The sequence below is a fragment of the Cervus elaphus genome, chromosome 31 (genome assembly GCF_910594005.1).
Source record: "Cervus elaphus chromosome 31, mCerEla1.1, whole genome shotgun sequence".
NCBI lineage: Eukaryota > Metazoa > Chordata > Mammalia > Artiodactyla > Cervidae > Cervus > Cervus elaphus.
Genome location: NC_057845.1, coordinates 12,117,884 through 12,132,938, shown reverse-complemented (window position 1 = coordinate 12,132,938; position 15,055 = coordinate 12,117,884). Strand labels below are relative to the sequence as shown.

The following is a 15,055-nucleotide window of genomic DNA, read 5'->3' as shown; positions in this document are numbered from 1 at the left end:
GAGTCTTGAATGGAAGGATAGATTCCATTAAAGGCTCTTCTAGTTCTAGCATTAATAATCAGTACTTCTAATATTAGGTATTTGCTTCAAGAAGGCCACTATTAATGCTGTTCTTGACATCAGCATTATCAACTTATCTTTTAAGGTTAGTTTCTTTTATTTTTTTTATTCTTTAGCCTGGAGATATTTTTTTTTCTAAAGTTCTCTTTTAATTGTAGTTGTCTTTCTATAAAAAATACAAGAAATGTATATGCCCTCTATTTCTATTTAATATCTAATAATGCTACATTTAGAGAAAAACTGAAGCAAAAAGAACTGGAATTATTCAGAATGTAACAAGACCATATTATCTCAAGAAAATTCTGTCTGGGTCTGGAATTCAGCCTAAGTTTCTGTGGCATTCTCTCATATACTGCATAAATTATGTCACTTACTGTTCACCCATCCCCTCAATAGCAGTAGTATAAAAACAAAAATCTCTTCATTGTTTCTACTAGAAAAATCCTCAACACATAATAGGTCCTGAACTAATTACCCTCAGTTAATAGCAACATTCGCCGGCCTGGCATTAAAGGTCTCCACATTTTAGTCCCAACTTACCTTCCTGTAATCCTCTTATGGAAGATTTACCTGCTCTACTTTAATTGGACTGACCTTATCTCCCAAGCATGCCATGGACCCTCTCAAGGCACCATATTGGTTTGGCTGTTCTTAATGACCCTAAAGTAGGCTGCGAGACAATCTATTGGTAGTTCCACCACCAGCCCTTCTAGTCTGCCTTCAAATGCCATCTTTTTTATAGACCCATCCCTGATCAATCTCCTGTACTGTGAAGTAGGCTCTGGGCTCATACTTTTTACAACACAGACTCTGTATTTTTTTGACTTATGTTTCCTGCTAGACTTTCACATCCATGACGGTCAGCTATCCTGTGTGTTCTCATCATATAACTGATCCCCTGAGCCCAGTAAAATGGCTTATTCAAAAGAGGTACTCCAAAAATGAATGCTGAATAGGTGGGCAATAATTATTATGCAAGCAACTATCCTGGTGGAGAGCACAAGAACTTGAGTCCCACAGCAGAATACAAGCTGCTGTAATTTGTAGTCACACATCTTTTTTTGGTTCACATATAAATTGCTTTATTCTGTTTAATAATTGCAAAATATTCCAAAGTATGGCATATAATAATTCCTTTAGCCAAAACCGTATTAAAGACTTTTAGGTTGTTTACAATCTTTGTTGTTTCAAATAGTGCTCAATAAATAGCTATGTATATTTGTCATTTTTGAATTGCTAGATCGGGATTCACACTTTTTACTTCTGAAATGCATTGCTAAATTGCATTAGATTGTTTAAGAGCCATATCTTTTGTCTTGTGAATTGTCTCTCTTTATTTTTTACTGGATTTTTTTAGTTTATTTTTTCCTTTTTTTCACGGTATATCTTCTAAAGTAAAATATAGTATACCTTCAAAACTAAAGCAATTTACAACACTGAAACATAGATTATAGAAATAAAGACAGTGAAATATATCCTATGATATTTCTGTAGCCACTTTAACTAGTAGAAGGCTGTAGGGCCTCCAGTTAATTTAAAAGTCTAATAGGTATGCTTCAATAAAACATTAAAATTCCCTTGTAACTGAACCAGTGATTAGTATCTATGAACAGTCCTATTTATCTTAAATGTATACTCACAGGTTGATCAGTGTAAACCTGAAAAGAATGTGTTATCAAACAATTATCAGGAGCAAAAGAAAAAGAACCCCTGAAAAATCCATCTTTCCCTGCTAGGAAAATAGAAGCTAACAAGTTCATGTAGCTAGATCTGCACGGATGGTCCTAAGAGGTACATGGAAAACCTCCTGAAAAACAGTGCCTCAAACAAAATGCTTATTTACTTAAATGTGTATCTAAGTACATGCTCAACTGAAGAAATTGTTGTCATTTCATAGGGAATTACAAAGTTAAGCGATCTATTTGGTATTCTATGTATATTTTAAGAGAATATGTGATATTGCAATAGATTTTAAGCTAACTCTGAGTGTTCAACTCAGAATAATCTCACTTTTAAAAGCTACAAGTTAAAGAAATGCAAAACTTCAAAACTACTATGTTAAGTGAAAGAAGCCAGACACAAAAGACCATGTATGACCCCACTTATATTAAAAGTCTAGAAAAGGCAAATCTGTAGAGACATAAAGAAGATTAATGGTTGCTGAGGGCTAGCGGTAAGAACAAGAATTCACGGTGAAGGGGTGTGAGGACTGGGGTGATGAAAATGTTCTAAGATTGGATTCTGTGATGGTTTCACAATCTGATACATTTATTAATGCCACTGAATTATACACCTCTGCACTTAAGATGAGTGAATTTTATATGTAAATTATACTTCAGCAAAGTTATAAAAAATGCAGTGAGGGGAAGATGGCATACCACAGTGATCATTAGGAATCTATGTGAAGCAAAAAGAGTAGCTTATTTTAAGCTCCAATTTAACAATGGAGGAGAAAGCATTTTACTTTAATAAAAGTGACCATATTGTTGTAGCATTTGTGGACAGACTTTAAAAGTACCTGCAATGCATTAAAACAATACTTATGTCTGTACTCATTCAATCTAATCTTAGGCCCATCTTTTACTACTTGCAAAACAAACATATACCCTTTAAGAAAGGCAACTCAACAATTCAATAATTTTGGTTGTTTAGTGTAAACTGAACCTTGCTTTTATTTCAGGGAGACAAAAAGGGGGTCTTCTAGTTCGTTCCGTATACAACATTTCCAATAGAAGCATTGATTAACCAGAAAAACAAAGTCTAAGATCTGCCTCTCTAAGAAGGCACTGTCCCTTCCCCCAGTAAACTATCGTATAGACAACACAAATCATCCAAGTTAAATTTCAGCAAAAAATAATGTCATGCTCTCCAAGTGGCCTTCTTTTGCTTTAAAATTAAATTAAATCTAATCACAACTACTCACTCAACCAACATTTATTGAAAAGTTTCTATAAGGCAAGCACCCTGCATCACACTAGGTAAAATTCAGCCTTTGGCATCAAGGAGCTCATGATCTTGGTGATGAAAGGGGCCTCGGACAATGGAGTGCAATCAACACCCACTGTCAGAAGAATGACAAGGAGGCCACCTAACCTGGTCCTTGTCAAATGACATGGCCCCCAGTTAGGCAGAGTTCTGCAGAACCACGTGCCAAGTAGCATACAGAAGTAGCAGACACAGAACAGTCTGTAATATCAAGGTTTCACATTTTTTTAAATGAATCGTTGGATGCTTGTTCATCCAAAAAAAGTTCCACAAGCACAAGGGAACGTGTTACCTCCCATCACCTGGGAGGCAGTGGTGGCAGGCTGGATGGAAATTTCAAACTCTGGTGTGATGCCTTCCTTTTCCCCGAGCAAGAAAATCCAAGTGAACAGTGGTTACCTCGGACCACCTCCTCCACAGACTCCGTGGTGGTGGTGGTGGTGGCGATGCTGGTGGTCCTCTCCGTGGCCTCCTCGTAGGGTTCCTCAGCCTCTTCTTCCACTTCCTCACCATCCTCATCATCCTCCTCGTCGTCGGCTTCTTCTTCCTCCACATCCGCCACTTCTTCCTCCTCTGCCACTTCTACGACTTTGTCTTCACTGGAGCAGGAGGGAGAAATAATAGCAATAGTCATTAAACACATGTCAGGCAAGGAAAAAGAAAACAAATGACAAGGAGCCTTGGGTCCTTGAGAGGGAACATGGCACTGAATTAAAACACACAGGAGGTCTGAAGCCAGCAGGTCACACTATGGTTCCCAGCTCAGCAGATCTGCAACTTTTTAATCTCTGAACACAGATCTTGGTTTACACAGCTGCAAAAAGAGGCTACCATGATTCCAACTATATGACATTCTGGAAAAGGCAAAGTTATGGAGACCATGGTTATGGAGCTATGGTTTTTTCAGTAGTCATGTATGGACGTGAGAGTTGGACTATAAAGAAAGCTGAGCACCAAAAAATTGATGCTTTTGAACTGTGGTTTTGGAGAAGACTCTTGAGAGTCCCTTGGACTGCAAGGAGATCCAACCCGTCCATCCTAAAGGAGATCAGTCTTTCATTGGTAGGACTGATGCTGAAGCTGAAACTCCAATACTTTGGCCACCTGATGTGAAGAGTTAACTCATTTGAAAAGACTCTGATGCTGGGAAAGATTGAGGGCAGGAGGAGAAGGGGATGACAGAGGATGAGATGGTTGGATGGCATCACCAACTCCATGGACATGAGTTTGAGTAAACTCCAGGAGTTGGTGATGGACAGGGAGGCCTGGCATGATGCAGTCCATGGGGTCGCAAAGAGTTGGACACGACTGAGAGACTGAACCGAATTGAATGGAGACCATAAAAAGATCAGTGGCTGCTAGGAGTTTGGAGTGAGGAAAGAAGGAATGAACAGGTAGAACAGAGGGGTTTGAGGGGCAGTGAGATTGCTCTGTAATACACTGTATCAGAGACAATATATACAATCATCTGCTATACATGCAATGCATTTGTGAAAACCCATAGAACCGTACAACACAAAACATGAACTTGAATGTAAACTATGGATTTTATCAATGATGCATCAATATTGGTTCAAGTGTACAATACTAATGCAAAATGTTAATAATCGGGGGGGGGGGCGCTCTGTATTTCCTGTTCAATTTTTTTCTAAACCTAAAATTGCTCTTAAAAATAAAGTCTATCAAAAAGGTTGGGGTGGGGGATGCCAAAACAAAGTTTACTGTATTGTTGGGGTCACTTCTTATAAAACATGTGAAAATACCACAAAGCACCTGCATACTAGATATTCAATAAGGGGGTGTGGAAATTCGTTCAATATTACTGTTGAATGTTTACATTAGAAATGAAAGGGGAAGAAGAAATTGGTTTTTCCAGTAGTCATGTATGGAATATGAGAGTTGGACCATACGGAAGGCTGAACACTGAAGAATTGATGCTTTTGAACTGTGGTGCTGGAGAAGACTTTTGAGAGTCCCTTGGACTGCAGGGAGATCAGGCCAGTCAATTCTAAAGGAGATCAGTCCTGAATATTCATTGGAAGGACAGATGCTGAAGCTCCAATACTTTGGCCACATGATGTGAAGAGCTGACTCACTGGAAAAGACCCTGATGCTGGGAAAGAATGAGGGCAGGAGGAGAAGGGGGTAGGACAGGAAGAGATGGTTAAATAGCATCACCGACTCAATGGACATGAATCTGAGCAAATTCTGGGAGACACTGAAGGACAGGAGAGCCTGGTGTGCTGCAGTCCATGGGATTGCAAAGAGTGGGACATGACTTAGCGACTGAACAGTAACGACAAAACCTGTGTAATACTCAATGGCAGGGATGCCTACTGAAACTATATCTGTGCTCCCTTTTGCTAGTTGTGTAAGCTTTCTAGAATACCAGATATTTCAGTGGTTCTCACATTTCAGCAAGCATCAGAAGGATGCACCTGGAAGGTTTATTAAAATACAGATCACCAGGCACCACCCCCAGATTTCTGAGTCAGTGGTAGGATAGGGGATGAGAATTTTCATTTCTAACAATTTCCCAGGTAATGCTGCTGCTGACAGTGGGAGGACAGTAGTCTGAGGACCCCTGAAATATGCAACACTGAGAATAATGGGAACAGACAGGCAGTGAGTCACAGTATAATTGGGAAGGGGATCAGAAATAATATTTATGGCATTGAACATGTATATATATATACACTCGATCAGAATGGTGAGTAATAAATCAGCAAATTTGGATAGCCAAAGAATATGTCTGGAACAAAATCCAGAAGTCCAAGTAAGATATTCTTGTGGCAGTCATGTGCCTGCCAGTGCAGATGTGGTTGAGAGCAACTGAAAGATGATAAATGAAGGGAGGAATCTAAGTGTTTAACAGTGAAAGCATCTCAGGTGCCATGGGGCTGCAGAGGAGAAATAATTTCATCCCTGATCAGATCACAAAACCAGTACAGGAAAAAGATCTAGATGTGCTGGAGTATTTCAGCTCACCAGAGCATCTACTCCAGGTTTGTTTCACAAAAAGCACTACGGCAGTAGGACTGAGAACTGCCCTGCTGACATTTACATTGTATCCCAAGACCTGATTCCTGCTCACAAGGAGAAGCTCATTGCTGGGGGAAGTGACAGGAATCTGGAGAGTGCCTGTCAGCCGCCACCTGAAGCCCTGGGATGTGAGCTGGGCATTGTAAAGGAAATCAGATTTCAGATGTGTGAGGGAAAGAGAATGGTAGGATTTGGTAATGTAGGGAGATAGGAGGATGGCAGAAGGCTTTCAAATCCTGAAAGTCTGACAGGGCAGCCACAAGGGGTGAGACTGAAAAAGAGAAAGAGCTGTGAAAAGATGAATATAGCACTAGAAGAAGTTCCCTGATCAACCCAGAATTTAAAGGACTTTTTAAAGATTTACAAAAATGTGTAGGGACTTCCATGGTGGCCCAGCGGTTAAAGACTCCATGCTTTCAATGCAGGGGGTGAGGGTTTGATGCCTGATCGTTTAACTAAGATCCCTCATGCCATGTAATGAAGATAAAAATAAAGTAAAACAAAACAAAAGTGTATAATCCTCCCACCCCTAAGTGGAATGCTTTTCTAATTCTGATTAAATATGATATATGAACAATAAATGAACACATTTGAATGCTGAACACATTCTAAGAGGCTAAAGAATATGGAGAAACTTATTTAGGAGGAATAACATTAATAATAACATATCATGATATGTTATTATGAATTGAATAAATGACATGTTAATGCAGAGAAAACCCTAACCAGTTATTTAAACGTTTCCATGAGACCATGAAGAAATAGGCAAGAGGGGGAAGAGAAACATTGGCATTGATCGTCAGATGGTATAAACCTTCATCTGCTTAGAGAGAAATGGGGTGCAATCATCGATTTCTTCATTGCCTGAATTCCTGCACAAATGTCTACCACTTAAGGCAACATTTCAAAAGAATCCTAAACTTAACAGCTGCTTAGATGCCTCAATTTTAGCCAATATACTGCCTCCTCATTTTTCTACAAAATCTTGATGTACTGTTAGTGACTAAAGATGACCTAAGGCATGCCATGGGCCCATTTCTTGTGTTTGAGCTCTCTTCTGTATTCAACAAGATCACAGGCACCAACACTCTTTATTTGTATTTTTTAAAGTTATTTGTTTTTAAATGAAGGGTAATTGCTTTACAATGCTGTGTTGGTTTCCGCCATACATCAGCATGAGTTGGCCACAGGTATAACGCTGTCCCCTTCCTCTCAACCTCCCTCCCACCTCCCACCGCATCCCACTCCTCCCCGTTGTCACAGAGCCCTGGTTTGAGTCCACTGAGTCATATAGCAAATTCCCACTGGCTATCTATTTGACATGTGGTGGTGTATATGAAGACATAGAGAACAGACTTATGGATATGGAGAAGGGGGAAGGACAGGGTGGGATGAATGGAGAGAGTAACGTGGAAACATATACAGCAATACTCTTTAGTTCTCCAAATTAAATGGAAAATTCATGGAAAACAAGAGAGAAAAATCAAATCCAATCAGTCTTCTTAAACCACAACATGTGAAGTGCGGGTGGAATGCCAGGGTCCGGGTATGCAATCCAGGGTACAGACAACAGTGGGCTTCTGGGTGGGGTGATGAAAACGCCCCAGGGCATCCCCAAAGGCCCCCCAACCATCTCTGTTATGACTTGAATGTTGCATTTAAAACTCCAAACAGAAAGCATGCACATAAAAACAGCTGTGTTTAAAGCAATCTGCATTCTGGTATGTGTCCAGCCATGAAAAAGAGTAAAATACATGCCTACCATCCATCACTGCATCTGCCGGAGCAATTTCCTGGCATAATAACAAGGAACAGAGACACAGAACAGTTCAGCTGGCTGAGGAATTAAATTACTTGGCCTGAGAGAAATCACGTCCAGTTCTTATTACCATAGCTTTGATTTCTGGAATTAAATTTAGACGTCCATGAATTCAATTATCTCTTTGGACACCATTAAAACAGTAGCACACAGCTATGTTTTAATGACGTGGCGTCTTCCCCTAAAAGGCCCAACATGCCAACATTATAACTTCTATTTGCAGTTTTCATAAATAGCTGGAAACACAGAAAGGGAAAAAAATAAAATAAAAAAAACTTTTCCACTTTCTCTTCAACTGCTAGACAACTCTGTTGTGATGTGACCAAGGTGAGTCAGCTTTACATCTGTTTTTTTATTTGGCTGTGTTAATGAATCCCCCTGCAATACATGAGACCCAGGTTCGATCCCTGGGTTGGGAAGATCTTCTGGAGAAGGAAATGGCAACCCACTCCAGTCTTCTTGCCTGGAGAATTCCATGGACAGAGGAGCGTGGTGGGTTACAGTTCATGGGGATCACAAAGAGTCGGACATGACTGAGTGACTAACACTTTCATTTTCACTTTCATGGGGCATGTGGGATCTAATTCCCTGACCAAGGAGTGAACCCAGGACCCCTGCATTGGGAGCACAGAGTCTTAGCCAGGGGACCACCAGGGAAGTTCCCAAGGTGAGCCACAGTAACTAAAATAAATAAATAAATGCACGCAAGAAGGTCCAGTTTATGGAAATGTGAGGCTGAGCATCATAGAGCAATGTCTCATCAACAAGTAAACTCACAATAAAATAATACTTTGAGCACATGGTGGAATATTCATTCATTCACTCACACATTTTAGCCTCTGTCAATTTAAAGTAGACAGCTTTTCCAGCCTTTAAATTCCAATAATGAAAACAATTCTAAGGCATGAGGGAAAGATCTGAAAACGCTCATCATCTTAGGAGCATCTGAATTAAATAAACAGGTTGAAGGGTCAAAGGGATATTATCATGAGGAAATCAATCACTGAGGATACAATTTTATGTGTCAGCAAGTAAGACTTTAGTTGAGTGAAGGATACACTGCATCACAAAGGTGGTGTTCAAATTTCTAAGTCTGACCTTGATAGATTCCACTCATCACAGTTGGCTCCCTAAGACTCCCTTGAGACAAGAAAAGATTCTGATTCACTTACTAGTTTCAGTTGATTTTTGTTTAAGTCATGCAAAACAGCTCACCATTTGCATTCTCTAAAAAAGCTGTATTTATTCTTTCATCTTCTCCATTAAGACTGATAACTTTTCTCCCCCACCTCTCCCGCACTCTGTAGGACAAAGGAGAGGAAATGGCAGAGAGAAAGTCGATTCCCAGGGTTTTTGTGAATTGACAATCAGGAGATCTGAACTACAGCAGTGAAGGGGGAAGAGTGAAAACAGAGTGACTGGCGGTTCCCAGAATGTAGGACCCACGGGGGCCAGAAGGGCAAGTCTCAACAGGAAGACACTCAGACACTTCTGTGTTCATCGGGAAACCAGAAGAAAAGAGTCTCCCAGGGTAAGGGGATAGAGAGAGAAAGCAAAGTTTTCAAAAGGTAAACAGACAGTCCTTTCCCACTCATTCCAGCCCAGGGCTTAGCGCTGCCAGTTTAGCCTGGAAGGTATGATGGCTGGATACCTTTGTCCCAGAGGAAAGCAGCCCCTGAAATTATGGCTGCTAAATTAGGAAAATTAGAAGTTGCCAGAAAATGTGAGAAAGTAGGAAGCTTATTATTCACGGTTCTGAGTAAATGTTTCAAGAGGGGGGACAGCTAAGTAAGAAAAAGCCACTCTCTCCCCCATCCAAAAGGCACCATTAGAAGTCAAACATAAGATACAAGACATACTTCATATAAATGATTCTATTTATATAAACTATGAAAATGGTTACTCCTCACTACTGTTAGCATTCAGAGGAGCTGTTAGACTTTGGTGAGGGGAAGTTTATGACCGGGAGGAAGCAGAAGTGGGGGCTTCTGGGAGTGGGCAAGGCTGTGTTTTGATCTGGGTGTCGGCGATCTGGTTGTGTGCTGTTTTGAAAATCCATTGAGCTGCAATACCTGTGTTAGCTGTGCTTCTGTGTACACCGTGTGCATATTTAGCTGCTTCAGGCGTGTCTGAGTCCTTGCAACCCCATAGACTGTAGCCCGCCAGGCTCCTCTGTCCACGGGATTCTCCAGGCAAGAATACTGGAGGGGGTTGCCATGCCCTCCGCCAGGGGGATCTTCCCAATCCAGAGATCGAACCCAGGTCTCCCACAATGCAGGTGGATTCCTTACCATCTGATCCACCAGTTCAGCAAAAAGGATTAAAAAGGAGAGGACATGGCTACTCTTCTTAAATACTCTCACAACTGGTCTAGGATAATAGCTTGTTAATGAATAAAACTGGTATTTTCAGGGCCTACAAATCAGAACAAATGTACCTCCACTTCAAGCTCCCAACCCCCTCTGAGCAAAAACTATAAGGAGCTGAACACATTAAAAAGCAGAAGATTATGATACATACAAATTTGGCCTCATTGAATTAGCTAAGTTACTAATTCTCTAAACTAATTCATCAGTTTAGATATTTTGTAAGTGAATTTGATGCTCCTGGGATTCAATCCATCATATGCTGATGATTACTAAAGAAAACTACTTACTTTTAATACACCGTTAAGACTCTGTTGCCTATAGGTGATATCTAAAACTGACCCCCACAGATTTCTCTTAAGCAGTCTACTGAGTTTCGGTATAGTTGTTTTGATGGCATTCCTTAGGTGCTGCTGGTGGTGGTATAGTCGCTAAGTCATGTCCTACTCTGAGATCCCATGAACTGTAGCCCACTAGGCTCCCCCGTCCCTGGGATTCTCCAGGCAAGAACACTGGAGTGGGTTGCCATTTCCTTCTCCAATGCATGAAAGTGAAAAGTGAAAGTGAAGTCGCTCAGTCGTATCCGACTCTTAGCGACCCCATGGACTGCAGTCATGCAGATTTTTTAACCAACTGAGCTATGAGGGAAGCCCCATTCCTTAGGTAGTGGGTATTATTAACTTGTCAATGAAAGGATCTCTAAGAATCTGACTATCCTCTCCTGAAAAATGCCCTGCAGCAGGAACTGTTTGTAAGCTACAGTAAAGCCATTCATAACTCCTTCCCCCATCCATTTTTTGACCAGAGAAAGTAAGAAACCAAATTCTCCATGGTCTTATAGACAGGGAAGGCCAGGCGACCAAGATATTGCTGAATAATCAGATGCCAGAGGACACCTACTTGAACCTCTAGGTGGGGCTTTCAGGAAAGTTTTTCCTTTCCAGATGATAGATTCCTACTGATGGTCAGAGCTCTTTTGTTCCTTTACCCCCTGCTCTTCTGCTTTAACTGGTGGGGCAACAGTCATCTGTCAACTATTAGATGATGAACATTAGGATGCATAAGCTAATTAAGATGGTGAGGGGGAAAGATACAAAAAGAAGGGATCTGTGTATCACCACACCAGCCCAGTGCTCCCAACACCAATGACTGGGTTTCTGTTACTTGCAGCTAAAGGCATTCCTTACAGATTGTTCACTAGCTTCCTCTGGACCCCTGGTCATAGATCCCTAGTTTAGGAAGATAAAGACCAAACTGAGACACCCAAAATTCATGACTCAGGCCTTAAGGGTGAGTTAGATAGGTCATAACCTTAATCTAAACTAGGATGCATCAACACTTACACATTTAATGAATCCCTATTCCAGGCGAGAGAATCTACACTACTTACTGCATAGTAGATGTACCGTGTACTGAATGCATTAGAAATTCCACGGGAAAGTAATTCTTGTGAGCTAGAGGTGTTGGGGCTGGTAGGACATGAAAAGTGGGTGTGAGTATGAGGTAGGAATATCCTGATAATGAGCAACCAGGAATAACAAGTCCGTCAGCCTGGCTGCACCAGAATTTTCCATGGGCTCTGAGTTTTAACAGTGATAGATGCTCAACTGCAGAGACCAGGTATCCATGTATTTTTTTCTGTAGTCAGTGATCAGCTGAGTATTTGAGTTGAGAGGGATGTGTACCAATTGAGGAAAAAAAAAAGTGGTAATGCGTTAATTTACCCATTCATTTAATCATCCCACTAAGTGCATCTCAAAGCCACACGTCAGTGGTTCAGTCAACAACACTGACTCTGCTTTGACCAAGTGCCAGGTGCTGTTGCGGGCACCGGGGGTGGATGAGTGAACGTGACAGAGCCTCTGCTTTCTTGGAACATATTTTAGTAGGGAAGGCACAATATGCGCAAATAAATAACAACTATGCGAAAAATACAGTAGACAGGAAAGGCAAATGTGTTAACCAGTGACTACAAAAGATGTCTGTGTGGTGGGGTATAGGGGCAGCTTCTCAAATAGGATGGGCAGGGTATGGTCATGGAGAAAAGGTCGTGGGTGGGAGACTTGGAACGCCGAAAGAGTCGAGGTGGGTGTATGGTTAAGACAGGAGTAAGCACATGTGCAAAGACCCTGGCATGGGGGTGAGCATTAGCACAACCAAGGAAAAAAACAAAAACAAGATCCACAACAAACAGCCAGTGATCTCGTGGAGGTGGGGGTGGGGGTTGGGGTGGGAAGAGTGAGGCAGGGGAGAAGTGTACATTAGCTGGGTGGAGACAGACAGGTGGGGGGGTGATCCGGCAAGGCTGTGATGGTTATGGTAAGAAATAGCATGTTTATTTATTCTCGATGGCAGTGACTAAATCTGATTTGTTTTAAAGATGACTCTGGTTGCAGGGTGGGGAGCGGGCACTAGGGAGATGAGAATGGAAGCCGGGAGTCTGGTTATGGACATTGTGGAGGAAGCTAGGGTAATTCACGGGGGCTAACCAGTCCATCCTAAAGGAGATCAGTCCTGGGTGTTCATTGGAAGGACTGATGTTGAAGCTGAAGCTCCAATATTTTGGCCACCTAATGCGAAGAGCTGACTCATTTGACAAGACCCGGATGCTGGGAAAGATTGAGGGCAGGAGGAGAAGGGGACAACAGAGGATGAGATGGTTGGATGGCATCACCGACTCAATGGACATGGGTTTGGGTGGACTCTGGGAGTTGGTGATGGACAGGGAGGCCTGGCGTGCTGCGATTCATGGGGTCACAAAGAGTCGGACATGACTGAGCGGCTGAACTGAACTGAATAGCCCAAAGCACAATGACATCATCACCTGTAGAAATGTAAAATTACTACTGTGATAACAATTATGGAGGGCTCGGAGGCCCAAAATGAGAGTTGAGCAGGTCTGGAGGTGTATGACAAGGCATCTACAGGGAAGGGAACTGAAATGTGCCCTAAATAAAGCTCAAAGTTAGTGAAGTCCAAGGACTAAAGACAGCTCCCCACAAGGTGGAATGGGAAGAGCAGTGCAAAGGCCCTGTGGTAGGGGGAGAGGAGACCCTGAGCTCCTGAAACAGGATCAGCTAAGGAGGACACAAAGGAGGACGAACAGCAACAACATGGAGCAGGGGGCAGCCCATGACTTGTTCCTGTGCATCTTGTGAGCTAAGGGTGATTGTCAGATTTTTCAAGTGTTGTAAGATGAATGGGAAAAAAAACAAACTCAAAGAAAAATATGTGACAGAGACCGTATATGGCCTGCAGAGCCTCAAATATTGTTTGGCTCTTCACAGAAATCCTGCCGCCCCCTGGCATGGATGGTGGGCTGGGGGTGAGGAGGGGATGGGAAGCATGGGAGGCTGGGTCCTGATCTGAGGACACGAGATACGAGGAAATAAAGCGAGCATCCTCATGGGCTTTAGGAAGTCCGAGTTCCAAAATTCCATTAGTACAGCGGAAACTACAGTGATCTCTGCCTCTAGCCTCCTTCAGAGAGGGCAGAATGCAGGGTCCAAGGAGGCTGGGCTCTTCAGTATGGCAGAATGCATCAAAGTGTGAAGTATGGGACCCGACTGCCTGGTTCTGAATCTCAGGTCTGTGACCATGAGCAAATTACTGAACCTCTCGGAGCCTCCTTCTCCTCATCTGTAAATGGCAAACTTGTAACAGGAAGCTTCACAGGGGTATGACGGAAAACACATGGGTTAAAATTTGCAAAGTACTTAGAAGAGCATCTGACCTACAACAAGTACCACGTAAGAGAGAAATAAAGCCACGACCACACGCACAGTGCTTAGAACAACACCGGGCTCAGGTGTGTGAATGAATGAATGATGCATGACTAAATCCCACAGAAATATTCCCGCAAAACACTCAAAATCAATGCAGTCTCTGACAACGGCATGCACAGTTTGATTTTATCAGAAAACAAGAGTCAGATGTTAGGCAGTCCTAGGAAAGATCTTAAGAGGGGGGAATACAGAATTTCTTAATCTTTCAAATTCAGAAAACCACCTTACCTGTCTCCTGAGAAGCCTGTATGCAGGACAAGAAACAACAGTTAGAAGCTGAGATGGAATAACGGACTGGCTCAAAATTGGGAAAGGAGAACGTCAAGGCTGTATATTGTCACCCTGCTTGTTTAATTTATATGCAGAGTACATCATGTGAAATGCTGAGCTGGATGACTCACAAGTTGAAATCAAGATTGCCGAGAAAAATAACAAGAACCTCAGATATGCAGATGATACCACTTTAATGGCAGAAAGCGAAGAGGAACTAAAGAGCCTCTTGATGAAAGTGAAAGAGGAGAGTGAAAGCTGGCTTAAAACACAACATTCAAAAAACGAAGATCATGGCATCCGGTCCCATCACTTCATGGCAAATAGATGGGGAAAAAGTGGAAACAGTGACAGATTTTATTTTCCTGGGTTCCAAAATCACTGCAGGCAGTGACTACTAACACGAAATTAAAAGATGTTTGCTCCTTGGAAAAAAAGCTATGACAAATCTAGGCAGCATTTAAAAAGCAGAGACATCACTGCCGACCAAGGTCCATCTAGTCAAAGCTAAGGTTTTTCCAGTAGTCATGTATGGATGTGAGAGTTAGACTATAAAGAAGGCTGAGCACTGAAGAACTGATGCTTTTGAATTGTGGTGCTGGAGAAGACTCTTGAGAGTCCCTTGGACTACAAGGAGATCCAACCAGTCCATCCTAAAGGAAACCAGTCCTGGGTGTTCACTGGGTGGACCGATGCTGAAGCTTCAATACTTGGGCCACCTGATGTGA

The 15,055-nt window shown here is 42.0% G+C and overlaps 1 protein-coding gene across 7 annotated transcripts in view; it reads right to left on the bottom strand.

Moving 5' to 3' along the window:
* Nucleotides 1–15,055, bottom strand: part of LOC122687615 (amyloid beta precursor protein) — a 288,333-nt gene that overhangs the window by 127,037 nt on the left and 146,241 nt on the right. For all 7 annotated transcript variants that reach the window (XM_043893224.1, XM_043893225.1, XM_043893226.1 and 4 more), the window contains exon 6: nucleotides 3,445–3,644. In XM_043893224.1, the coding sequence (XP_043749159.1) occupies nucleotides 3,445–3,644 (200 nt within the window). The remainder of the gene's footprint in view (nucleotides 1–3,444; nucleotides 3,645–15,055) is intronic.